The sequence below is a fragment of the Strix aluco genome, chromosome 20 (genome assembly GCF_031877795.1).
Source record: "Strix aluco isolate bStrAlu1 chromosome 20, bStrAlu1.hap1, whole genome shotgun sequence".
Lineage (NCBI taxonomy): Eukaryota > Metazoa > Chordata > Aves > Strigiformes > Strigidae > Strix > Strix aluco.
In genome coordinates, this window is record NC_133950.1 from 10038390 (window position 1) to 10064075 (window position 25686).

The 25686-nt window shown below is 52.6% G+C and overlaps 1 protein-coding gene across 6 annotated transcripts in view; it reads left to right on the top strand.

The window, feature by feature from the left end:
• PTPA (protein phosphatase 2 phosphatase activator) overlaps positions 1 to 24995 on the top strand; it is a 29014-nt gene extending 4019 nt beyond the window's left edge. Inside the window, exons 3-11 of one of the 6 annotated variants that reach the window (XR_012625883.1) lie at positions 328 to 414; positions 5221 to 5346; positions 6111 to 6228; positions 7737 to 7836; positions 9009 to 9133; positions 9642 to 9742; positions 14328 to 14435; positions 16092 to 16178; positions 20218 to 24995. Coding sequence is in view for 5 of the 6 variants with exons in the window: in XM_074846601.1 (XP_074702702.1) it covers positions 4677 to 4790; positions 5221 to 5346; positions 6111 to 6228; positions 7737 to 7836; positions 9009 to 9133; positions 9642 to 9742; positions 14328 to 14435; positions 20218 to 20292 (867 nt within the window). In the remaining variant the exon portion in view is untranslated. Of the gene's footprint in view, positions 1 to 327; positions 415 to 2682; positions 4791 to 5220; positions 5347 to 6110; positions 6229 to 7736; positions 7837 to 9008; positions 9134 to 9641; positions 9743 to 14327; positions 14436 to 16091; positions 16179 to 20217 lie in introns of those variants that run through there. The other 5 variants (XM_074846601.1, XM_074846603.1, XM_074846599.1 and 2 more) reach the window with 5 other exon arrangements.
• Positions 24996 to 25686: the final 691 nt, after the last annotated feature.

The following is a 25686-nucleotide window of genomic DNA, read 5'->3' on the forward strand; positions in this document are numbered from 1 at the left end:
CAGAGCCAAGGAGTTTGAATTTCACCTGATAGGAGGCAGGGAGCTGAGGGAAGGATTTCGGGGGCGATGCAAGCTTTTTTAGGATTCTCCTCTCTGTAATTTTTACAGTGATGCAGAGTTCTTAGTGCAATTGCCATCTGCCTCCGAGGTCTGCCGAAAATAGCAGTAACCTCTCAGTAAGCCCTGCACCCTGGGTGTCTCCAAGAAAGCAGCATTGTGTGCTGGGAAAGGTTCCCTTGGCGTGCAGGAGTGCTCCCATGCCGCGCTGCTTGTTCAAACGGACTGTGGGCATTCACTAACGCCCTGCTCTCTCGGGTGTGTTTGCAGGCTTATGCAGATTACATGGGCTTCATCCTCACTCTGAATGAAGGTGTCAGGGGCAAGAAGCTGACCTGTGAATACAAAGTTTCAGAGGTAGGAGAAGATTTTTGGATCCCTTGTTTCTCCTTTTCTGTCTTTTTTTTTTTTTTTTTTGACTCTACAGTGAATATTTCCTAGGTGAGGAATGAGTTGGCAGTTTATCTGGGAGACAGGGAGAATAAATGCAGTTGGCTTATGCTGCTGGTGAAAAGGAGGATGAAGAAAGGGCGTGTTTTGACCCTGTTTTCTCAGTCTGGCTTCAACCAGCGATGTGTTGAAGATGTGGTATTCCCTCCTGGCTGCAGGCAAAAGGCTGAGATGTCTGTACTGTTCCTGCTCTCCCACTGCCTTTCTGTGGGACCTTGGGCAAGTCACTTGTCTCCCTGTCCCTGGGTGGGAAAGGACAGACATCCTCCAGAGTTGCTGCTGGCCTGAGGCCTCTCTGGGTGCTGCTGGGATCTGCAGAGCATGTGGTGGCCACCAGCTTCGCTTCTGTCTTGCACACTGGATCCCCCTCCCTTGTTCTGCATTGCAATGAGGAGATTCTTGGGTATGTTTTTACTGTTCAAACTTAGCACAGCTGTGCAAGAAAGCTGGGAATGGTCTAAAAAGATCCACGCAGAATGGGAAGCAGGCTGGGCCCTGTGTGTTTATAGCTTATTCTGGTGCAGGAAGGCAGCCCATGATGATCTTTAACCTAGTCATTTATGTCTGAAGCAGGCGTGTTAAGCCCAGCCTTCCCTTCTAGCAGCCAGTGTGTGAATGAGAAACTTGCTTGTAGTTCATGGGGGGGATGAGGGATAATGAATCCCTCCCTAACAGGCTTTGTGTCCACCTTTTGTTCCTTCAATTCAGTAGAAACTGCTGTCAAATGCTGCTCTTGCTTTCCACTGTTTGCATTTCACCTTTGAGTTTTGTCTTTGTCATGATCTCGCTCATTCCCAACCATTCACAGAGCAGTTCTAGGGAAACAAAGCATTAAAAATGAGCAAAACAAAGTGGGGAAAAAACCCACAAAACCTCTTCTGCCAACTCCTTTGAGCTGTCAGCTATCTAGGAAAAGCTGTATCTGTGCTGTGTCCGTGCAGCAGATTCCTCTTGGAGTGAATGTTTTCCATCTACTGTCCCAGTCCGGGTGATAAACAAGAGACACGATGCCGACTGCTTGGGAAGTGTCAGGGAACATGTCTCATTCCCTGCGCGCTGAGGAGAGCAGAAGCCTGTGACTTGAGGCACAGGTGGAGCATCCCCAGGGTTGCCTTGTTGATGAGGTTGCCTGTTCACGCGGGTTCGTTTGTAGATCAAACTGCTTATCTGTGCTTTTAAAGGCTCAGCCCCTTGTGGCCTCTGCTTGCATCTCTGCTCTGCTTTCTTCTCTTTTGCTGTACCTGCTGCTGATGTGCTTTTGTGCCGTCCCATCTTCTTCCCTGATCAAATGCTGGGGACGCCTTCCTTTGGCAAATGACCTCCTGGAATCCTTTCTGCTGAATGCGTATCCTCTCCGCGACTTACCGGTATTGCTTTGCCATGGGAAAAAAAAAAAAAAAAAGAAAGTATGGTCTGCTCTGCTTTGAAAGAGACAGCTTAATGGTTTCCAGAGTAGCGTGTGTCGATACCAAACTGTCTGCTGGAGCGAGAGCTGGATCCTTTGGGGGCTGAGCCCCTTTTGAGACTTGCTGAGCTTGCTCTGCTCTTACTGAAAAATTGCATGGAGCTGTCTGGGGTTTTGCTGGAGGCATCTGACAAGTAGTGATAGCGGAGCTGTTGTTTAGGACTGGCGTAGACACTATGTCTGGCACAAGGTTGTATGACTGATAGGCTGTGACCTGCCTTCTCCTCCTGGAGGGAGTGCTTTTCACGTGGGGGATCCATGCAACGACTGCTGGGGCTGCAGCCTGAAGCAATTTTTTAAAGCTGTGTCTTTGATCAGAGGAGCAGTGCAGCAAGGAGAAGGTTAATTTTGGCCATGCGAGGAGCAGACCTTCCCTTCAAACAGTTTGATGCACTGAGGGATCTTGGCCAGCCTTGTGGCTTGCAATGGTTCCAGGAGGGGAGTGGGGGAAGCAGCAAATGCCCCAATTTTAGCAGCTCCCTGCTCCGACAGGGCCCCACAGGGACAGGCTTGGTCCCCGCGGGCAGCTCTGGCTGCTGTGATGCCTTCTCAGCACCTCCGTCTGCCTGGCCTCTGCTCTTGAGAGATGCTGACAGGTCTCTGCTCTGCAGGAGGCTCTGTGGTTTGCCTTTGGGACCGGTGGTAGACTCAGGGTCAAGGGGATGCAAAATCAGCACAACGAGAAGAGCAAGGAGAGTCGGGGGCGGGGGGGGGGGGGGAGGGGGCGGGGAGGCTGCCCTTGCTTTGATCACTGGAAAGGTAAAGCAAAAATAGAGCTTAAAAACCCAGCCAGGCAAAACAAGGCTGTGGTGGTGCTGATGGTTGTGTTCCCGTAAGCTCTGTTCTTCCCCTCCTTCTCCCCCGCTGGGGTCAGCCCTGGATGCACAAGTTTCCTCTGCTGGACAATGGGAAGCTGCTCCTTTAGTAACCCCCTTTTCAAAGGGCCTTGAACCCAAAACAAGCCACATCTCTTTAATTATTTATTGGCGTGGCTGAGCCGGCAGCTGGGTCCTGCTCTCCCGTGTTCAGTGGGGCTGGGCTTTTTAATCCCTTTAAAGCAAGCAGTGGGGAAGGGGAGGTTCGACTCTCATGCTCCCCAAGGCCTGCGGGCAGATCTGGGGAGGGGGAAGGAGCCGCTCCTTGCCAGCCATTTATCCAGGCAGCACCGAGTGCTCACTGAGAGGGGTTTGAAATACGGTGGCTGCTCGTAATGAGCTGCTGGTGCCGGCGGATAAATCACCAGCACGATTTAATTATTTAATGCAACCCAGTGCTGGGAACGCTGTTGCTTAATTGGAGGGGAATGCAGTAGCCAGGAAGTAGAGCTGAGTCCAAACCTGGCCTGGTGCAGTGGGGAGATGCCAGGTTTCTGCAGCATTTTGGGCAGCAGGGAGCTGAAGCAGAGGGGGTCACGTTGCCTTGGTCCACTCGAATCTGGGGCGCTGGCCAGTTAGTGGCTCCAGCTTGCAGCCTCCCCAGGGCACCCAGAGCTTCTGGCCTCCCATGTCCCTTGGCACTTGGGTGTTTTGTGCTCCTGGGGTGCTCAGGTCTTGTCTTCTGTTGCAGTCTCTAGCCTGGCTCAGTGGCCAAATATTGAGGTCTCATGGGGTGGGCGGATCCCTCCCCTGCCTGATCCTGCTTCCCGCTGGTTGATTCCACCATGTCCTTGGCTCTGGAGGAGCCGCTGTCTGGGGGAGGCTGTGTCTGCCATGAGACCCTTCTTCCTGGGAGTGGGGGGCATGGGGAGCGATCCGCAGCTGGTTCAGCAGCAGCACGGTTCTGCCATGACTGTCTCTCTGCCCGCCCCCTTCGAGTGGCACTTCAAGGGCTAGAAACTTGCTGGGCTCGGCTCTTTCCTCATCCTCCCGGCAGGCAACGTGAAGAATTGAACCACAGCCCAGGAGACCAGCCGGCTTCACACGGTCGATGCCTCCAGCAAAGTCAAACCAGCCGCCGCTTCTGCTGTCCTCTTTGTCCCCTTGAAGGAGGAATCCCCTCTTGAGACAGAGGAGCCTACATTGCCCGGGGCCTGGCCAGCTGCTGTGGTGGCTGACGGCTCTCCAGCTGCTTGGAGTCGGGTGAGGAGAATCCCTGAGCCTCTGGCAGGCTTGACCAGTTGTCAGCAGAGCCTCCTAAAACTGATTGGAGCTGCTTAAAGCGCGCCTATGGTGTTGCCTCTTGGTGCGTGGGGTGTAGCCGTTCCCCAGCTGTATGGGCAAGGCACAGAGGAGGCTGCGTGTGCTGGCCAGCCCTGGTCATAACAGTACAGCTTGAGATATCGTGCTGTATTGCCTGTTGTACCTCTCTCCTTTTCCTTTGTGGCCACAGCAGCGCCGCCTCCAGTCGCTCTCGTGCATCCCACACAGGTTCCTCACATCCTCCTTCCAGCACTGGGTGTAAGAACTGTGGCTCTGTTGTCTTGCAGTTGCATTTGTCTTCCCATCAGCTTTGTGTTTGTATTGAGACGTTTCTCTGAGAGCCAAGAGCTTCTCATGCTTGCTGTGATGAGGCCACTGGTGGGCAAACCAGGCTGCCTCTTCCCCTGGGTAGGTACAACCTGGGTAAGTTGTATTTTGTCACGTGCACTGGGTGTCCCTGGGTTGGAGCTGCCATGGCAGTCTGGTTAGTCTGAGTTTGAAGCAACAAGAATCATGCTGGGAAGGTTGACTAGCCGTTAGGCCCTGCTGCGCTGGGTGCTGCACAAATGCTAACACCATCACTGCTAATCCTGACTCCTAAGAGACACTTCAGGACAAAGATTAGAGGCCTTGAGAAGGGCCTCTTAAATCACATCATCAGTCACTGGCGAGGATATACGGTAAGTGCTGTGCTGTATCCCGGGGGGAATGCAGAACCCTCAAGATGCAGAGTCTGAGTTTTGTGTTGGATATCCCTGAATTGTGTAGCACTTCCCTGTCTCTCAGCCCTGTGAGCCCTACAGCTAGGAGCTTGCTGTAGCTCCCAGAGGTTTTAGAGCATAGTGCTGTTACAGCTCATGAAAGACTGTGTGGGCGACTGGAGAGCCTGCCTCAGGCTGGGCTTTGTACTAGGCTGATCTTCTGAGGGGAGGGATGGTTTTCCTGGCCCCTCTGCATTTTGGGGAGGGTTGGCACATCCTGTTTCCGTTTGTCACCCTTGGGAAGGATGATGTGGGCTTTAACGACTTCAATCCAGGGCAGAGATGTCGGAGCCTGACGGACTGCTCTGTTTTATGTCACCATGACCCCTCATCTTCTGTGTCTTTGTAGCCCATTGAAAAGCTGGTGGCTCTTCTGAACACTCTTGACAGATGGATCGATGAAACCCCGCCAGTGGATCAACCTTCTCGCTTTGGGAACAAAGCCTTCAGGACCTGGTACGCCAAACTAGACCAGGTGAGCCTGTCTTTCACGTGTAGTGAAAGCTGCTACATGCAGCTCCTACAGAAGGGCAGCGTGCCCAGCAGGAGTAGCAGAATGGCTCCCTCACTGTGTGGCAGCCAAGCAGCCTACAGAGGAATTGCTCAGATAAGCTCTGAAGGCTTCATCTCTTGATATCCATCACTTACCCCTGATCTGGCGCTGTCTTCTCCTGTGAGAGCGTACAGGCTACGTAAATGCCCTTGGCTGGGTCTCCAAGTCCTGGATGAGCCATGAGGGCCCCCCAAACCCAAGGAACTCCTTTGCTTTTTAACTGCCCACTGTGTCTGCTAGCTGATGGGCGACACACACAATCAGAGGAAGGTTGTGAAACTGCTCGACTTCCTTCAGCTCGGAGCACTTGCCCTGCACCAAGCTCTGGAGGCAGCACAGGCCCAGCAGCAGTGAGCTTGCAGGTGTTCTGCTGCTCTATGATGCTTTTGTCCTGGACATGAGTTAGTGGCCAACTGGGTTGATGTACTTGGATGGTGGAGCTTTTTTTTCCTCCAGGATGTGTGTGGCCTGGGTAAGTGTCAGGACAAGCTCTCCCTGAATTGCTCCATCTCTGGAGTTGACTTCTTCAACAGGAGAATTTGCTCCTCTGTCATGCTGGCTCTGTCCACTGTAGGAGTGCACCATTGCAGCTCCCACTCTGCAACAGCGTCTGAGCAGAGAGTGACTTGTTCCTGGGAACTGTGACAGATCTGCACTCACTTGAGGGAATCTTTTGTGTCTTTCAGGAAGCAGAAAAGTTGGTGGCAACAGTGATTCCCAAGCATTTGGCTGATGCTGCACCAGAAGTGGCCGTGTACCTGAAGGAGTCTGTGGGGAACTCCACCCGCATTGACTATGGCACAGGTACCTGGGCACGCGCGCTGGCGAGGCTGGACTCCCTCGTGTAGTGGCCCTTCGGAGCCTGGTGCTGCGTTTATTTAAATGTGTTATTGCTGGTATTTTGAGTGTCAGCTTGAATCAAACACCTTCCTTCTGGGGCCTCCTCACCTCTACATCTAGTGTGGGCTGTGACTGAGAGAGCTGGGGCTGGGAGCAGGGCTGTGCCAGACCTATGACACCCTGTTCACGTCTCAGCTGAGGAAATATGAGCCCTTCTGGGATAAGCTGTAGGAGCTGCTTTACCGCATACAGCAGTCCTGTACCTGCTGATCTGTAGTAGGCAGCTTAGAGGGATAAAATACAATTGCTTGAATTGGAACTACAGTGGGAACCAAGTTCGTGTTCAGTGGGAGGTGTCTTGAGGTCTGGTGCTTCCTAGAAGTGACACCACTGTTTACAGAGGGACTTTGTAATCTGAAGGTAGAAGCATTTTGCACCTAAATTGATACTGAATTGCAGGTTGAAGTAACCACACTGGCTTTAGTTAGACTAAATCCAGAATCGTCTATGTGCTCTGCTCCTCTGTCTGGAGGGCAGGTGTGTCCTCACCAACAGGCGGAGAGCAGAACTGTGGGTGCGAGGAAACACAACTTTAGACCTGGGCAGGGAGAGGACGAGGAGGACGTGAGTAAAAGGATGAAGAGCTGGAGGCTGTGCAGTGCTTGCCAGGAGAGCTGCGGCTCGCTGGCACCAGGGGGAGATGTTGTCTTTGGAAAGGGACCCGCTGGCGGGGGTTTTGTCAGCTTGGGGAAGGAAATTCAGCCTTTCCTCCCCTCCTGTGTGTCCCAGGCCAGAGGCCCATGTCCTAGCACAGTGGCTAGACTGTAGGTACACTTTGTTCCCATAGTGGGAGCTGGACTTCTTCACAGCATGGAGCTGCTGATCTTGTACTCTCCCTTCTTCTGTGGTCCCTTTCACTAAAAGACATTTCTAGGTTTGCTGGTTGTTTCTTTTCATTGCTGTTAACTGGGGGACCAAGCTGCAGAGGCTCAGCCTGAGATCCTGGTACCTTCTGGGACGGACTGTTCCTGGCAGCGTCATGGGATCTGCATCCTTCCGACAGCGAGATATTTTTGAAGTGGGAGGAAATCTGTTTACTTGCAGATGTGAGGTTCCCTCGCATCTCCCGAGCAGATGACTCTGCGGTGCTACACTTCCCCTGCTGTGCCAAGCTCCTGGGAAAGGCCCTGCCTTGCTCCCAGCATGCCCAGTGCTGGAGCTGTTTTTCCTCAGGAACTTCTTATTTTCTCAAAGTTAATCACCTTATGAGTGTCTAGAAGGTATACTTTGGGTGGGTGCTGCGTGGGGATGAAATATTGTCAGCTCATGGCATTAATAAGGACAATAGGGATGGGGCTTTTGAGATGGGGCTGTGACTGATGTGATTTCTGAAGGGCCATTGTGCCCACAGAAAGCTTGTCCTGGGGACCAGAGACACCAGTGTCATGTCTCTTCATGTCTTTTAACTCTAGGGCACGAAGCTGCATTTGCAGCCTTCCTCTGCTGCCTCTGCAAAATCGGTGTGCTCAGAGTGGATGACCAGATGGCCATCGTCTTTAAAGTATTTAACAGGTGAGGTAATGGAAGGAGAAGGACTGGAAGCACTGGGCTGTTTGAGGGTAGGTCCCTGACAGTGTCCCCTTCCAGCTGAGATGTGAGCTGTTACTGCCTGTTCTGCATGCCAGGCTCCTCTTGAAGTCTGGGCTGATTGTGCCCCCTTTCTTCCACCCATTCGCACCAATTTGGGAGTAAGAAATTATAAAAGCCTCCTCCTGGGGTGTGAGCTGGGAAAATAAGGGCCTTCTACAAAGTTGTGTACGTAATTAGAGAACGTGAGTGCTGAAGAGTTTGCTGGCCTAGGGAAAAAGGGCAGAATGGGAGAACTGAAGACAAATTGAAACAAAATTAGGAGGCAGATGTACTTTTTAATGGACTGTGTTGGTGACCCATTTTAACTATCTCCAAAAGAGGTGATAGCACCTTGTCTGTTAGGGGCTGAGTGTCCTTCTGGAAAGTTACTTTACTTGAGCACAGGTTATTGTGCTCTGCAGAGGTGTGTGGGTGAAGCTCTGTGCTTTGTGATGGACAGGAAGATCTGATCAGAGGATCTAACATCTCTTCAGGCATTAAAAAACCCAAACATCTACGAAACTGGCAGGCCTCCACTGCTCCTAGATGTGTTTCCAGCCCAGGAGGTAGAGTTGGTAGTGATGAAACTGGTGGAATGGGTGTTTGGAGTTGAGAGATCTAATCCCAGCTGTATCACTGTTTGGTGGCATGGAAACAAATTCCTTCAATAGTACTTCCAGCTTTAATTTTCCACCTGAAAAGCGGAAGTAGCAGTTGCTGCAAGGTGGAAAGCTTTCTGAGCTCTTTTGGAAGCTGTTGAAGGAGAGCGAAGTGTCAGTGTTTTCAAACAACAGTGGAGTGGGGAGAGATCTGCACCAACATAAGACGCTGCAGATAAAATAACCCCCTGCCACTTGATTTCTTAGTGAATCTGGTGTAGAAAAAAACCAACCCAATTTTTAAAAAGTGCTGGTATTTGTTACTATACGTGCTGTCAGGCTGCTTTCTCTGTCAAAGGAGCTGAATATATATCCTATGTACTGTGCTGGATGTGCCGGTCCTGCTTGCAAGCGAGAGTTGTGTCCCTCTCCAGACTGATTGTTCTTGTCCTCGTGTAAGTCAGTGAAGACAGAAGAAGGCCTTGGCTTAACCCTTCCTTCTGTCTTTGGTCTCAGGTACCTAGAAGTGATGCGAAAACTTCAGAAGACCTACAGGATGGAACCTGCTGGCAGCCAGGGCGTGTGGGGCTTGGATGACTTCCAATTTCTACCTTTCATATGGGGCAGTTCCCAGCTGATAGGTACTAACAAAAATCTTCTCGTGTCCCAGCCTGCCCCCTGCCCCGTCTGTCTAGGTTGCAAAGATGATGGGGCTTGGGACTGACTTTTAAATTCAAATATGTCAGATTTGTGTATAATACAGCAGAAGTTTGCTTGGGGCTTGAATTTTTTTTTTTTTTCCTCAGCTTTCCAAATAAAGCTAGTTGCTTAGGTTGGGAGATGGAAGGCTTTCTTGTACAGTACATCTGTCTGTATTGCAATGACTACAAGCTTTTTAAAAGGAGAGTCTTGGTTTTGGTGCTAGAAAACACATTTTCTGCCCTGGGGAGTTTACCAGGTGCTCTCACAGCTGAGGTACTCGAGTGGGAGATGAGATGGAAGGGAACAGCTCTGTGCTGATTTCTGAGAAGCTCTGATGGGAGGATCATGTTTCTTCTGGAGAAGGGGCAGGACAAGACCTGACTGAACTTGATCTCAGAAGGGGGGTGGCACACAGGTTACTTCCTATTGTCTCTTACTCTTTTTTAGACCATCCAAATCTGGAGCCTCGACACTTTGTTGATGAGAAGGTGGTAAATGAAAACCATAAGGACTTCATGTTCCTGGAGTGCATCCTCTTCATTACAGAGGTGAGGACTGGAAGGTTTGTCCCACAGGGAGGTTCTCTTGACATTAGATACTTGGCTCTGGCTGTGGTTTTCTCTTCCTCCTTTGCTTGTTTGCTCTCATGGAACTGTGCGGATGAACCATTGTTGCATGTCTGAGGTGCTCTCCTTGAATGAGTTGAGACAGGGATGTTGAGAGGAAAGTATAATTAAGCTAGATGGGCTGTGGATTGCAGCTGAAGGGAGCTGTAACAAGAGCAAACAAATAACCTTGGATCAGTCAGTGGGAACTTGAATGGAGAAGGCTGGTGCCTGCAAGTATGCGAGGAAGATGAAGTCGGAGCTGCAAAACGACTGGGCTTGCCAAGATAACCTCCCTTCCCTCCAGCTGTTGGGTGCTGCCTGGCAGGCCCTGGGCCTCCTTTGCGTAGGGCAGGCTCCCAAACCTCTGTGCAGCTTGGTCTCCTGCAGATTCTACCGAGAGAGTTGCCCATTAAACGCTCCCTATTTGCAAATGATCTAGATGGTGCTGAGATTCACCCACCTGGCAACACTCTCAGGGCCGGTGTTTCTGCTCAAGCACTGGAGGGCCCTTGGGTGAGGGACTGGGGATATTCAGCTTGTTGCCAACCATGGGCAGTGTTTCTCAACGAGGGAGCTCACGGATTTCTGCCTTCAGCCGCCGTGGATGATCTGGCCCCCTTGTTTGGGCAGGGAGAGCAAGATCCACATGCTCTGTTGTGGTGAGGAAGTTCTTGTCTCTGGCAAGAGAGAGTTGATGGGATTAATTTTGAAGGACAGAGTGTGGTTCTTTCCCTTTGTTCTGGTTGCTTCCCCCCCTCTCTTGCCTCTAATTTAGTGATTAGATGAGAAGGGAGGTTACAGAATACGGACTTAGCTTTTCATGTAGGAAATTTTCATAGGAGCCTTTGGCCCAAACCCCGGGAGGTGCTGTGTCAGGTCCTGCTGAATCTAGTAGGGTTTGTTGGTACTTAGCACCTCACAGGGTTTAACCCTTAATGCAGAGAGAAATCATGCCGTGGGTAGTAAAAAGGTGCTGACGAAAGGGATCAAGATGGGGACAGGAAAGCAGGAGCCAAGGAGCTCTAAGATTTGTTTTAATTTGGGCCTCTGTAATATCCAGACAGTGCACTAACCTGTTAAAAACATAAAAACATACATCTTGACGTGTGTGTAGAAAATTCTTCAGTGCACAGATGACATGTAAAGTTTAAAATACACAGCACCATACTGCTTCTTCAGGTCACTCTGCTTTTGCCTGCAGAATATTCGCTTTTTAGTAGGCTTTTAAAATAAGTGATTTCACTTCTTTTTCTGCACATTTGTTGAGAATATTGGAATTCAGTGTTTCTGCTGAGTTCCTGAGTGCCACCTGGTGGCAAGGAGCCCTCCTCTCGGGCCCTGCTGGCGTGAGCCGCTAAGGGATGGCAACAACCTGGATTATCAAATGCGTGGTGTTTTCAATCCATCTTCATGCAGGCACTGGTACCTTTTTGTAAAGATTTTGCTTTTAAAATTTGTTTTTTCTCTCCCAGATGCCTGGGAAGGCTGTTACTGCCACTAGGGGGGGCTGAGACAGCCTCGTGTGTCCTCCAAATGCTTTCTCTCCAAAATCAACAACAAAACAAAATAGCAGGGAAAAAGATAGAAGGGATTAAAGACTTTAATAAATGAACGATATTATTTTCTTCTGAGCTTGTCAGCTGGAAACAGCTCTCCTTTAAAGGTGTTAAGGATGTAGCAAACACCATAACAGTTCCCACAGTGGGTCTGGTACGTCTTACCGACATGAGAGCAGGTTTTGTTTCAGCAAGCTACAACCGAGGTAGGTTGTTTTCTTTCAGCCAAGAGAATATTCTCTTGAGCAGGTATTTTTCTCAGCCCCTGGGTGACGTTTCGGGGATATGAATATACACTGTCGTGGTGTTTGCCACGTGTATATTTAAACCTCAGGCTCTTCAAGTAGCAGCAAGATGATGTCCAGGCTGAACCCACGGAGGCATCCTTACAGCAGCACCACCCTGCACGGCGCGCAGGCACAGCAGCGAGCCTTGCGTAAGCTGGCCTGCTGTTGGGAAATCTGCGGGGTGGTTTTGGACCTGAATGTTTGGTTCTTGAATAGGGTGAGGTTTATGGAGCCGGCTGGGACTCGAGCTGTCCCCCGTGCTGCTGCCTTGCCTGCCAAACCGTGCTGTGGGGTGCGTGTGGTACCTGTAGGTGCGAGGATGAGGAGGGTTTGGGAGCATCTCTGCGGTGCCTGCTGTGCTAGGGGCTGTGGACGGCAGCGATGGCAGGGCTGTGTGTGTGTTTGTGCAGAAAAGGGGTGCTGGGTACGCCCCGGCTGTTGCGGTGGATCAGTGTGATCGCCCAGATGCTCCTCCGAGGGCCCAGGGCAGGCAGCAGGAATTTCAGCTTCAATCTGGCTTCTAAATTTGGAGGTTTGGGAAGGGAGGGCTCGGGTTTCGGCTGGAAGGGAAGGAGCTGACAGGAAAGCACGGCCTCAGCCGTCCCCCTCCCCCCGGCACTGACAGAGGAACCATTTACAAAAGGCCGATTCTCTTGGGAACCGAGAGGCAGGAACGCCGCGTCTGTGAGTAATTTCCTGCTCAATATGGCTGCTCTGACTCACTCCGTTCCCCTGGGGTCACTGCGGGACTGCAGCGCGCTCGCTGCCTCTCGCTCTCCCCCCCAGCTCTCTGTCTTTGCCCTTTGTGGCTGGAAGGAGATGATTTTTTTTTTTTTTGGTTCCCCCCCCCGCCCATTGTCCCCTTATTTTTTCCCTCCCAGTTTGAAACTGTAGCCAAGCCATCCCTTGCTGGGTGCTGTGGGTGAGGAGGGCCTCGGTGGCGGCCGTGCCAGGTGCTCGCACAGCCCCAGGCACGAGCGTGGGGCCGGCCAGCCGCGCTCACCTCCTCCGCGCTCTCCGGCACGCTTGCTCTGGCTTGGGAAGGGGGGAGAAGCAAAGCACAGTGGTGGTGGTGGCTGATGCAAGCTGTGCCCCTGCGAAGGGCAGCGATGCTGGAGGGAGGTTTGGCGTCGAAACACACGCAGCCAAATCTCCCATACGAGGAGGAGGGATGCTTTGAGCGAACCGCCTGGCGCTGAGCTCCCTGGCAGCCTTTAACTTGGGTGCCCGCCGGTGCCAAATCCTTGCGCTTAATAACACGCCGGCTCCGCTGGGTAGCGTCGTGCTTTGTGTATCTGCGCGTTTCATCTTGTATCCGCAAGGAAAGCGCGCACGGCCGAGGGGAGCGGGAACGGCTGAGCAGCTCATCTGTCATCCCCCAGCTCACGAGAAGCGCCGAGGGGAAGCGGGGGTGCGTCTGCGCTCTCCCGGCAGGCGGCAAAACTACAGACCCACTTCCCCCGGTGCTCTGGCCCTGAGGTCAGCAGGTTTGAAACACGTTGTTCTCCAAGCAGTGGGGTGTTTTGGGTCCCCCCCCCCCCCCTTTCCCTCTCTTTCTCTGCTGCAGGCTGGTGCCACACAGACCTCGCAGAAGGGCAGCAGCAAGTTCCCAAAGCGGATTGATTGGCCTTGCTTGCTTTTACAGTAGGCAGAGAGGTGGATTGGAGGCTCTTTTTCCACCCTCGCTCCAGGCCTGTGCGTGCGTGGAGGGAAGGGGTTAGTTGTTCGAGCCCCGAGTTGAGAATGAGAGTCCAAGAGATTCCTCTCTCCCCACGCTCCTTTTTAGCGTGAGCTCCGGCCTTGTGGTTTCTGATGTCATGGGAACTTTGCTCAGTCAGAGTGGCTGCGTTGTATTTCTTTTTCTCCCTGAGGGTCTGTTTTTATTCATGGAGGAGAAGGAGAGACAACTACCCAGGGAATCTACATGCAACTGTCCCTGATTTCAGCTTCCCCCCTGCCCTCCCTCCTCCAAACCCCTCACCCTGGGAGGAGAAACACTGGAGTATTAAAAAAAAAAAAAAAAAAAATTAAAAAAATGTAAAGCATCTGCTGCAAGCTAGCAACTCGCAGCTCTGGAGCCCATTTGGAGAGCAGGACTGGAGCATGTCCCCCCTGCTCCTGCCTCCCCCCAGAGCCCTCCTCTACTAGAGGCAGGTGTGGAGTGGGCTGCGGACACTGGAGCTGCTGCCAACCTGCGCTGCCCTCTGCATTCAGGGAAGGCAGCGGCCGTTGTCGCTGCTGCTTGTTGTTGATCTGAATGGGGAATGAGTCATTTTCTTGGAAAGCCCAGCAGTGCTGCACTGGGAGGTTTCTGGGTAGAATAGGAACAGCGTTAAGCCAAGCTCTACTGGGGGGGAGAATGGGCCTTACGTGGGGCTTTTTTAATGCAGTCATTAAAAGGGAGGTGTGCAGAGGGAGGTCTGATTAGGAAAGCGTGGCAGGGAAAAGGCTTAATTTTATCAGGGAAGGGGGAGAGCTGGATTGCCACGGCTTCATGTGATGTGGCCACAGCAGGAGGGAGTGTGGAGGGAGGGAGGGAAGGCGCAGTGAGGTGGCTGGTGCGTGGGTCACAGGGCTTGGTGGGAATGTTTGCTTGGAGAGAGTGTGAGCGTGAGTCACTGCTGGTGCACGAGCTTCCTGGCTGGCCCCGCTCCCTCAGCCCTGCTCTTGGGTCTCTTTCAGATGAAGACGGGCCCCTTTGCTGAGCACTCCAACCAGCTCTGGAACATCAGCGCCGTGCCCTCCTGGTCCAAGGTCAACCAGGGCCTCATCCGCATGTACAAGGCAGAGGTGAGCGCCGTGGGCAGGGGGAGGCTGCTCGGCCACACGCCTCCTCCCTTCCACTGCGCTGTGGGTCAGCTCTTCTCTTCTGCTGCTCCTTGGCGTGGGGGCCCCAGCACGGCCGGTCACTGCCCTGTGCTGAATGTGGCTTGGGAGCCCTTGGCAGTTCAGGTGCTGCTGGCTAGAAGGAGGCTCCTGCCTGCCTAGTGTTTGCCCCCAAACCAATCCCAGAACGGCCATTCCTCTCAGACGTGACTTTTGTCATTTCTCGTCTTCCCATAGTGCAAGTTCCAAGTCTCCAAATTAGGGCTGATATCTTGTCCTTCTGGTCCCCGCACTGCTATTTTACCAGCTGGAGGAGACTTAGTTTAATCATCCCATGTTTCAAGAGCTCCAGAGCAGGCTGAACGCTTCCCACTAATCTCCCCTCTCTACAAGTCCCATCCATGCAGTGTGCTGGGCCGGCGAGGCCACAGCTCCCCCCCGGCTTGGCAGCTCTCCACCCGTCCGGGCTCTGCTGGCGCTGCCCCAGCAGGCTTTCCTGGTGAGCCCTGACCTGGGGAACCGGGCAGTTTTGGCTCTCCCTTATCTCTCCTTCCTCCTCGAGCTAACCCTGAGCTTGAGGAAGCAGGACAGGAACCGCCACATCTGGGCCTCCTGAGGGAATGGCTGACGGGCGGCATCTCTTGCTGGGGAGGATGGAACCGTGCTGCCTCTGCGGGTAGGCACTGGCTGCGCTAAAGACACTGGAGAAACAGGGATGGTGCAGCTCCCTGGTTCACCCAGGGAGGCCGGTGGTGCTTGAAGGAGTTAATCCTATACCCTGTGGTCTCTGCTCAGGTCAACCATGCTCCTGTTGCTGGGACATACGTTGCTGGGACGTAGGGCAGAGGCTGGGCGGGCAGCTCTGCTCAGACCCAGTGCACAAAGGGGTTAACTGTGCCTAACTTGGCGCGCTCCCTCCCCCAGCCCTTCCTCTGCACTGCACATCCTGTGTTTAGGTTCCAGGCCACATACCTCTCTAATCTGTGAGGTGTCACTCCCAGGCCCGCTGGCTCCTTCCGCCCCCAGCTCAGTTTTCCTCCCAGCCTCCAAAGAGGAGAAGCAGGGCTGGGGGTCGACCCCCTCAACTGGCTGCTCCTTGGAGGGGTGCCCCTGGGCTGCCCCTCCGGGACTGCCCCTGCTGACAGCTCCCTCACGGGCTGGAGACGCTGCCTGCGGGGAAACCTTGAGCTGGAGGCGCTGGTGTGAGAGCTGGGGTGTCTGAAGGGAAGACCCCAGCCCTGGGAGCGCTGTTAAAGTGAAACAGAGGCCCCCTGAAACCTAGAGCATGATCTGCTGCTGCCTCAACAGCCCTGCCTTGCTCCTTCCTTTCCTTTAGACCAGTTCCTTCGCATGCTCTTTGGGTGCTCCCCTGGCATCCCTCATGCCCCATGCTGTTGGGGTGCCCCTGCCTGGTGCCCCACATGCCCTGTGCCCTATGGTTGTTCCCACCTATGTACCACATACGTGGCTGGAGAAGCTTGGCAGTGATGTGCCCATGGTGCAATGTGCATGTTCACTGATGTCTTGGGGCCACCATGTGCTGGCAGATCTCCCTGGCCTGCTGGGGACAGCACAGCTCGGGGCTCCTCTGGAGACTGGGAGATTCTTTGGCTCTTCTAGGTTCACTCCAGACACGGCCTTTTCTGGAAGCCTTGATCTGTTTTGAATAGCAGATGACATTGTGTGGAAATGCCGGATCCAGTACTGGTGGGTTTCTAGAAATATCTAGAGATGTAGCTGTGTCAAGGGGAGGATGCAAAAACTGCTAGGAAGAGTTATGACACAAATTTAGGCTAAGGTGTAGAAAACATTGAGTCAACCAAAGCGCTTTAAATTTAGTTTTTTCCTCAAAGAATATTTGTAGATCTTAAAGGACTATTCCTAAGCACATGATCCTCATGCAGTGGTGTCCTCTCCTGGCATGGCATGGTGTGTGTGTCCATCTGGATGGGCAGAGGAGAGGGGGCACTGCTGAGTTCTCCCTGATTCCTTGTATCTGCTCTGGGGAGTCTCCCACCCTGCTGCTGGCCCAGACAGTTCCTCCTTGGCTTGGGAGATGAGGAGCATGGACATGGCAGTGTGGCTGGGCAGAGCTTTCAGTTATGGCCTGCCTGGCCGTGCAGGTTTTACCGACGTTTGCAACTAGAGGATCTCTTTGACTGATTTTCTGGGAATGACACAATGTTCAGGAGTTGCTGAGGCTTCACCCTTTGAAAACTAAATCCTTCTGGGTGTTTCAGGCTAGGCACCCGCAGTCACTGCTGAAGATCTTGTCGGTTTGCTACTGGCTCCTGGAGCAGTTTCTGTAGCTTCAATGTAGCTACAATGGTGTAGCTTCACCATTGCAGTCTTTCTCCAATTAGCCCCTGCCAACATTAGCAGAAGATAAGTGAGCCAACAGCCCCCAGGTGCTGACATGGGTCTTTGTCCAGCTCAAGACAGGCATTTTCTGTGGCAGAGCTCAGAGTGTGTGGTAGTAAAGAGGGAAGGTTTGGGCTTGTGGTGTTGGTGTTGCTTTTTGTCTGACTGGCTAAGGTGAGAGCAAGATTTCCTTTTTGTTTTTTTGTGTTTTCTTTTTTCCCCTCCCTTCTCCCTGCCCCTCTGATCACCCGTTGCAATTAGATCAGGTGAAATCAGACACTCCAATGGAGGCTTTCGCTCCTTAACATGTCTGGGGGGGCTGAGAAGCGCTTGGTGCCGGGCGGCGCTGACCGTGACCAGGTTTTGAGTGGAGACAGCAGCGGGGCGAAGGGGTCACTTGCTAGAAGCAGACCAGAAGAAATCAAATGCTCACTCGCAAACTGCCCTCGCTTAGTAGGAAAGGGGCAGTCCCCAGACCTGGTTCATTTAAAAAAGCATTCTGGATGCTTTATCTCTTCTCTGTCCCCTCAATGGGATGACTTTAAACAGCCAACAGAAAGCTTGGGTGCGTCCGTGTGGCTGGGAGCTCTAGTCTGGATCCCCGCACTCCCTGTGCTTGCTGCGGGGTCTGTGGATGGGCAGTAAACTGAAGACGGTGTTTCTTCAGCTCTGTGTGTTTATGAAATCTCAAATGTATCTATTTATGATATAAATATAATGGGTGAAGATGTGTTTGCTTGGAAGTGCAAGGGCTTTTCTTATTCTCTCCATCAAAGGCGAGTGAAGAAGTCGACAGAATAGAGTGTGGTTAAAGCAGTAGCCTTGATGTTTTTCCTCTGAGCCTGCTTTTGAGTCTCCTGACCTTTCCTTCTCTGCTGCAGTCAGTCAGGAAATACTTTCCATTGTAACTAATCTAGTCCCAGTTCCATCTTTAAAGGTTGGATTTGATGCATGAATCTGCTCCCCCAGTTGAGTCCCAAGCAGACCTTCAGCATGGTCAAGATGGTGGCAAGAAGAAAATAAGCCTGTTCCATCCATTGAGCTAGTGTTGGCTCCATCAGTTTCACCCACGAGTGATGCAAGGAACATCCTGTCTATTGGCACCTCTAATAGTCCTGTAAATTTGTGCTAGTCCTGCTGGATAGAGGAGGAGAAGTTTCTCTGCTTGTCTCTTCTTGGGCTGGCGAGGTGTTAAGTGGAATAGATACCCATTCTTCCCACTGGTGGTAAAATCTCTTCATCCAGAGCCCAAACCAGCCTGGTCTTCTGTGGGACTCCTTAGAGCTAGTCAGGCTGACATTTCTAGCTGTCAACATCTCCAATATTCATTTCTCTCTGTTCTTCCCTCACGTCACTGTTATCCAGCACTGCTTCCTCTGAGGGTTTGTCTAAGTGGTTGTGCGGGGAGGTGGCAGCAGCTCTGAGCATTAGGAAGCTTTGAAGGTGATGTGCCCTGATGGTCACAGGACTTACTTCTTCTTGGTGCCTCACCATGGAGGCCTGTGGTTTTCTGCATGGCTGTTACTCCCCAAAAGTGGATACAGCCATGCTGTACTTTCACCACCTCCGAACTTGTTTTGGCTCCAGTGTGCCTGGGAGCAGTTCAGTTATGCTGGGACCAGTTGTCTGACCTCTGGCTCCAAAGGGATTACCATAGGCCTGGGCTTCTGAGTACAAATCCTCCTGCTTGCGCATGACGACAGCACGAGGGCAGCCTGCCTGCCTCTGCCTGTGCCCTGCCTTGGGATGAAGAGCTGCCTGCAGCACACCGCTTCCTCCCCGTCCCCAGAGCTGGGATCTCCCCTGCTGCAGTGGGTTCAGCTCAGCCCCGTGGAGGGCACAAGGCTCCTTCCTATGGAAAGGAAAGTTGGAACTACGACATGGTTCTTGCCTCCCTTTGGTAGGAGGGAACTGTGCTTCGAAGAAGTGCCTGGAGGAGCGAGCTGTGCATCTTGTCCCCAGGGTCTGCCTGGGAGGCTGCTGGTTGCAAGCAGGAGCCCGTGGGGCCTTGACACCCTCCTGCTGCTGGGTCTGCAGCTTGGGGGGAGCTGGGTGTCTGCCTAGCACAGCATCCCATCCAGCCTGGCTCTGAGCAGATACAGTCTGTGCCGAGGAATTGCTGGGACTAGGTGAGCTCCTCTTAGTCGGTAGCTGCTGTGCTTTGGTTGTATGTACTTCCTACCTCCTGTAGAGTAAGACTCCCAGCAGCAGATCCGTGCCTTGGCTGGATACAGGGCGTTCCTCCCAAAACACAGGGCACTTGGGTCTCTTTTCTCCTCTTCATATCGTGCTGTCTAGGCAGGGAAGAATTGCCTCTCTGCCCGCAGTGAGGAGGTGGCCACCATCTCACTAGCCATGCCCCAAGCAATCTGGTAGGTGTGTGTCCCCTGCAGCATGGTGAGGTGGTCTGTGGCCCTTGTTTAGCACAGCTCCTCACAGCTGCCACGGCTGGTGTCAGCGTGGAGGCAGCTGCTGGGTTGCTGTACACATACCGCTGAGGGTCGTGTGTCTGCAGGTGAGGCAGAGTCTGTTCTCTCTGTGAGCTTTGGGCAGTCTGAATCTGCAATGCCAGAAAACGGAAGCTCTGAGTGGCTCTGCCAGGTGAGTGCTGGCAAACTTTGATGTGGTTATTGACCAGAGTCACTGCCTTTCCTGCCCTGGCAGGGTGGGGAGCAGAAGGGGCTGTGCCCACGCAGCCCAGCTCTCCCTGTGCAGATCCCGGGTTTAGCTGGAGGAAGCAGCTCGGAGCTAAGCTGCTGTGTAGTGGACATATATGACCGATCTGTGATCCACCCTCCCTCTATCATTACTCTTCAATGGGGGGTGGGAATTTCTGGGGTGAGGGGTTGTTGGGGATAGGATCATATCTTAAACTATGGCAGCAAATTCACTGGTGCTTGTCTATCAAAGAGCTGAGAATCTGGAATGCAGTTTGGGCAGCGCCTTGTGGCTGCAGGATGGTACCTCGAAACCAAAGTGTGGGCCCTGTCCTGGGGAGGGAGAGTCTCTTCCCCGGGGGATTTCTGCAGTTCTCAAAGCGTTTGAAGGGTGAAGCTCTTCAAAGAGATCAGCTTGAGCAAGGAGAGGTGGTGAGAGAGAAAGCTGCTGACACAAACATGCCTCTTCTGCTCATGCTCCAGGCCTGAATTTCAGCAAGCGAAAGGCTCTGGCTGAAGGGGAGGGGATGGGGTTATGGAGTGTTACTGCCCTGAGAAGCCTGACGGGAATGTGGGGGGAGACATGGGACTGATCCTTCTGCATGCAGCTGAGCTGAGTGGCCGCAAGCTCGCCGCCTCCTGACCCGCGAGGCAGGATGTAGCTCTGGCTGCGTGCGTAAGGTGGAAATGTCTCCTGAATTCACCCCTCTTTATCTCCCCTCCTGCAGTGCCTGGAGAAGTTTCCTGTGATCCAGCACTTTAAGTTCGGCAGCCTGCTCCCCATCCAGCCTGTGACATCCTAAGGAGGCCGCGGGAGGAGTCGAGGCAGCGGAGGCGTAGCGCGGCGCTCTTCCTCCTCCCCTCACCCCCTCCTCGTCACCTTGCCCGTTACACACAGCCCATCCATTCCTGCACATCCTCATCGGCAACCACAGATCCAAAGCACTCGCCGGCCTTGCACAAGGAGACGGGACCTGGAGCGGCTCCTCCTGCACGTCCCCAGCGCGGGGATGTCTCGCCAGCGACCAAGCCGGGGCTGTGCTTCTCCACTGCGCTGCGTCCACGGGCAGCGCGACCGCCGCGTACGGCTCTGGGCATGGGAACGGGGTTTGAGTAGGGGCTGCCTTGCAGCAGAGGCCCTCTACTTCCCTTCCCGGGAGGAAGGGGGTGTGGAGGGGAGGAAGGCACGTGTGTATGTGTTGGGCAGTGGTAACTGCAGTTCCCCTTTTGAATTTCATTGAAGTTTCCTGTTGCTGTTTGGTTTGGGAAACCACTGCAAGGGGTGAAGTGTGAATCTGCACGTGGCTGTAGGCAGCCACCTCTGCTTGCACGGGGAGGTCTGAAATGGGTAAAGGAAGTTGTAGGGAATGTCTGTGGGTTGTTAAAAGCCCAGGGTGCCATCTCTCCCTTTTTCTGGGCAAGGAAAGCCCCCTCCCTCCATCTCTTCTGCAAGGTTCCCTGGGTCTTCCTTTCCCACTGCTGCCTCTTCTCTTGGGTGAAGCTGGGAACCTTCTGGGCTGCGGGGTCTGAGCTGGCTCTGGAGCTGGGGACGAGGTCCCTGGAGGGACCCGGCTCTGTGGGAACCGCTATGCAAAGACACCACTTGAGCGGCGCCTGCTCAGGCTCCCTCTTAACGGGCACAAAACCTCACATGTTCACACACGTCCATCGCTGGGTCCAACCTGCCCTCTGCACTCCCCGGTTCCTCCTTTGTGCTTTGCTGCCCGGGGCTGGGCTGGCCTCAGTGGCACAAGGTGACCGTGGTTGCTACTGCTTGGCCATAAATTGTAGTGACAGCCCCACAGCGAAGGGATTTCCCCCCATGAAGCAGCATGTTCTCCAGCTCTTTTAGGGAGGCATCCCTGGAGCAAAGGCAGCATGAGCGGGCAAGCATGCAGCTTTACATGCATTTATATACTTGTGCTGGGAAGAAAAAGCATTAAGAGCCCAGGACAGCAGGTTATACCTGCAGAGAGCTCTTGTCCTTTGTCATTCCTTGCTGGTGTTGCTGTGCTGGACCTCGGGCACCTCCAGTGCTGCCAGCAGTGGCGTCTCAAAGGCAGGTGAATGGATGGAGACGTGGTCCAGATCGTACCAGCAGCATCACTAGGAGGGCAGAAACGGCTGGTGCTGGGTTTGGGATGAGCTGTTGTGTCCACAGGCCTTGACCAAGGTGGTTCCCAACTTTGCAGCTGGAGAGGGGATGTTTCTCTTGGGGTTCCCAGGCTGGGTGTGGGGTGGACAGGGCTCTGGTCTGGTGTTTGCTGGGGGTCAGGGGCAGCAGGGATCCTTTCTTGGGCACTCCCACAGACCACAGAAGGGGCAGTGGGGCTGCCCCCAGCCCGGCTGCTCGGCTTTTGCTGCTGCATTGCTTTACTGTTGGGAGGGGGGAAAAAAGAATAGCCTGCTTGTGAATTTTGTTTTTCTGCAATTTTCTTTTTGCCAAACCTACTTGCTCCCTCTTGTAAAGGTTCTTGCAGGCACTCAGGGGAGGGAGAGCAAGAAGAGTCTAAATTAAGAGGCAGTGGAATGCAGGTGTCTGCAGAGCTAAAGCGGAGCTTTCTAGCACTGCTACTGTCCTGTCTGCTCCTGGCTCAGCCCTGGGCGGCGGTGGGGGGCTAGGATCTCTTGACCTGCCTGAAACAACTTTATAAACTTGCATTTTAAATGAAAATGGAAGACTAGGGTTAAGTCTTGTTTTACTCCTAAGTGGGACGTGTGTTTTGTCTTGGCTTTCCAAACGGATCCACTCCTGGAGCGGTGCTGGAGATCTGTGTGTTTGCTGGGACTTGATGAGTCCATCTCCAGTGCAGCAGTTTAGCAGCCAGTGCCTGGAGCGGGGACCCCAGGCGTCCCCACCTGTGCCCCCTCGTGCTGTTGCCTGGCTTTTGGCAAGTGTCAGTGTGCTTTAAACGACTGTGCAGCATCTGGCTGGCAATGGCTGAGCTAAAGCCCGTGGTTTCCCAAAGCAGCCCAAGGGTTGGGAATGCATCTCTCCTGGTCATCTTATGGAAATGGGGCTTCCGTGCAAAAGGGTGGGTGGAAATGTTGACATCCATGCATGGGAGGGACACCAAGAATGTGAAATACACCACCAAAAAAGGGTGGGGAGGTGCTTCTTTCCCCTGCAGCTGCAGCCACTGCTCCCTGGGGATGGTGTCCCTGGGTTTGGGACCTGCTGACGAGGTGAGAGGAGGCTCACATAGAGCTCTGTGTTTCTTGCTTGCCTGAGTCTGCACACCTGTCCTGCTAGGAATTTTTGGACTTCAAGCAGCTAATTATTGTTTGAGTCTTATCAGCCCGCTTGGGATGTGCCCCCGTCACATGGCAGTCAGCTGCCTGCCTCCCACCGATGTCCATCACTGCTTCTCGGGGCTCTGCTCCTCTCCTGGGAGGTCCACACACGTAGCAGCACCCAGGGCCGCTCGGTGTCCGAAGCAGCACTCCCCCACCTCCTCCAACATTGTGGTTTTAATTAAAAGTCTCTGTGTTTTGCACCGGTGACTCTGTTGGTCTCTCTCAGACTGGGATTTGCTCCTGCTTTCGGAGCAGAGACAGCGAAGCCGATGGCTGGAGCCTTCGGCAGAGGGAAGAGGCTTTGTGGAGGCACTTGCCGTGTCGGTGGTTGATCTCTTGCACCAAAATTGACTCATTATTTAACTGCATGAAGCAAGTATATCCAGTCTGTCTTTGTGTCTTTCTTAGGTGTCTTTCTGTCATATAGTATGTTTTATTTATTTATTTAACTTTTTTGGTGTGCCCACCCCCCTCTCTCCCAGCTTGGCTTTGGCAGGTAGGTGATGTGCGAAGCCTGTTTCCAGGGGCCAGCAAATACCTCTTGAAGATCAGAGACTCTCATAACCAAAAGACGTTTGAGCCTTGTTTCTGAGGCAGGGTGAGAACTGGAACCTTTTTTCTTCAGATGTTTTTCTTGTCCTGCTGTAGGGGCTGACTCAGGACTTCCAGCATTGGTTTAGCTCAGCAGCTTTGTTGGATTTATATAAAAAATTATACCTGGACCTTCTCACGAGTGGTTGGAGCTACCATAGATGTGCTTAGCAAATGCTAGTTTTCTTGTCACTGGGTTATATCTTCTCCGTCAACGCAGGCCAACTGTGTGAGTGCATGTTGCTAAAAGCGGCAGCAGCGTGGAGGGATGGATGGTGAGCAGAAATGTCATCTTGGATCACAGATGTTTTCTTTGAAGGCACTTGAATTCATCTTGAACGTGTCCCTTAGTGAACGTGATGCGCAGTGAAGGGGAAGCAGACGTAGTGTGGGTTTCTCACCACCTTCCCGCTCAGCCCACTGACCAAGCCAGGTTTTTTTAAATTCAGTTTTCAGAACTGGATCCTTCGGGGTTGCAATACGTAGGCTGGTTCGTGTTTCTGTTTAACAGCTGTTGCCTTTACACGGGGCGTGTTTTGCAAATCGCCGTCAACCGTCCCCCATCTCCTTCTTTGCAGCCCTCCTTTATAAATGATCGTTCATGGCAGCCAGTAATAAATGAAGAGTTAAGAGAAGCAGCCTCGTGCGGTGATAGTAGTAAAAGAATAAAAAATAGAACTGTTTCATGCCATTGTTGCTGTATTAACTTGTCCCTGGTGTGCGGCTCAGTTCCATTACGTAGTGCTGGGTTCCTGCTATTAAATAAACAAAGAAGTCCCCACTGCAGGACCAGCATTTGTTGAGCAGCAGAATCTGAGCTGGCAGTTTCCAGGATGAAGACGTACTTTGTACCCCAAGGAACTGGTGTTGAACCACGCAAGAGCCCTGGATGCCGCGCTGTGTCCCTGCAACTGTGTTGACTTCCTTCCTGAGAGAGGGAAGGAGGCAGAAATGAGTGGGAGAAGGTGGAATTGGTGGTTAACGATAACTGCTAACGTAACCTGAACTCTCCCGCTGCCAGTGTGCCAGTGGGAACCTTCTACGGTTGAGAAGCTCATGGGGATCTTGTTGCTGTTTCAACAAGGACTCTCCTGGCTCAGATGTAGAATTTAACAGGACTTTTGGAGGTTATTTCATGCTCTAATAGCCAAGAGGAGAGATCTTCGTCCTTTAACGTTGCTTCCCCTTCGGTGGATCAGCACTCTTCCCACTGACATCAGAACGAACTCCTTGAGCGTCCCGGGGACAGACATGTCTTTCCCTGGACTGATCTTGTAAAAATTGTGCCAAGCTTCAAACTAGGATGAGCCAAATTGAAAAAGAGCTGCCTCCACATCAGATTTAGCGAGGGCTGAACCATGATGGGCATCTTCAGCTTGGAGATCTGCTCGTTCTGAAGAGCACAAGGCTGTGAGCAGGCTTCGGAGGTTAGAAAAGGCTTTTGAGGGGGTGGAGTGGGTGCTTCTGCTTGCTATAAAAAGCCTGGGCTTGGGAATGTCTACATCGGCCGGCTCTACGCAGGGCGTAAATACAGTTGTCACTAAAATTGGAATGAGTCACTCCCCATGTTCCCAGTTGCAACTGTAACAGAGATAATAAATAGCATTGAAATCCCTCATCAGAATTTGGGCTCCTTAATGCTCAGTGTGTGTAAACCCATGGAAACAGGAGTGGGGTTGTGCGGGAACGGCGCTGCGGGGCCCTGACCCCGCCGGCACTGAGGTGTGTGTTTAAGTCCTCCTGATCACACACTCACTTTCTTTTATAAAAATAGATTAAGGATGTGCTCTGGGATTTGCTGAGCCTATAAATGGAGGAAGGAGAGAAAGCAGAGGAGCAGTTCCTTATCAGTTCTTCTGTTTCTAAGACACCTGGGAGAGATAAACCCAAGCAGACTGCGCTGCACAAGTCAAGGTACCCAGAGTATCTATTTTGACATGATTTCCTCCCAGTTTTATGTGTGGGAACAGTTTTTTTGGAGAGGGTGAGTTCTACAGTGCTGGACTCCAGCCTGGTGAATAGTTGCGTAGCTGTAGCCCACCCCACGTATGCAGGGGGAGTGAGGTACACCAGCACTGCGCTCTCCAGCCTTCGTGTAGACACACCACTTTGGGTTTCAAGTGGTTCTGCTGCTAAAGGAAATATATGTTGTACCATTGCTAAAAGAGCAAAACATGCCAATATTCCTGAGAGTCGGTATGTCCTATAATGGCTTCATACTATATAAAATTGGCTGGTGTGGTGGTTAGAAAAAAATTCCAGCAAGAATGTAAGATACTGGAACGTGTTCTACTGGGTGCTAGCTGATC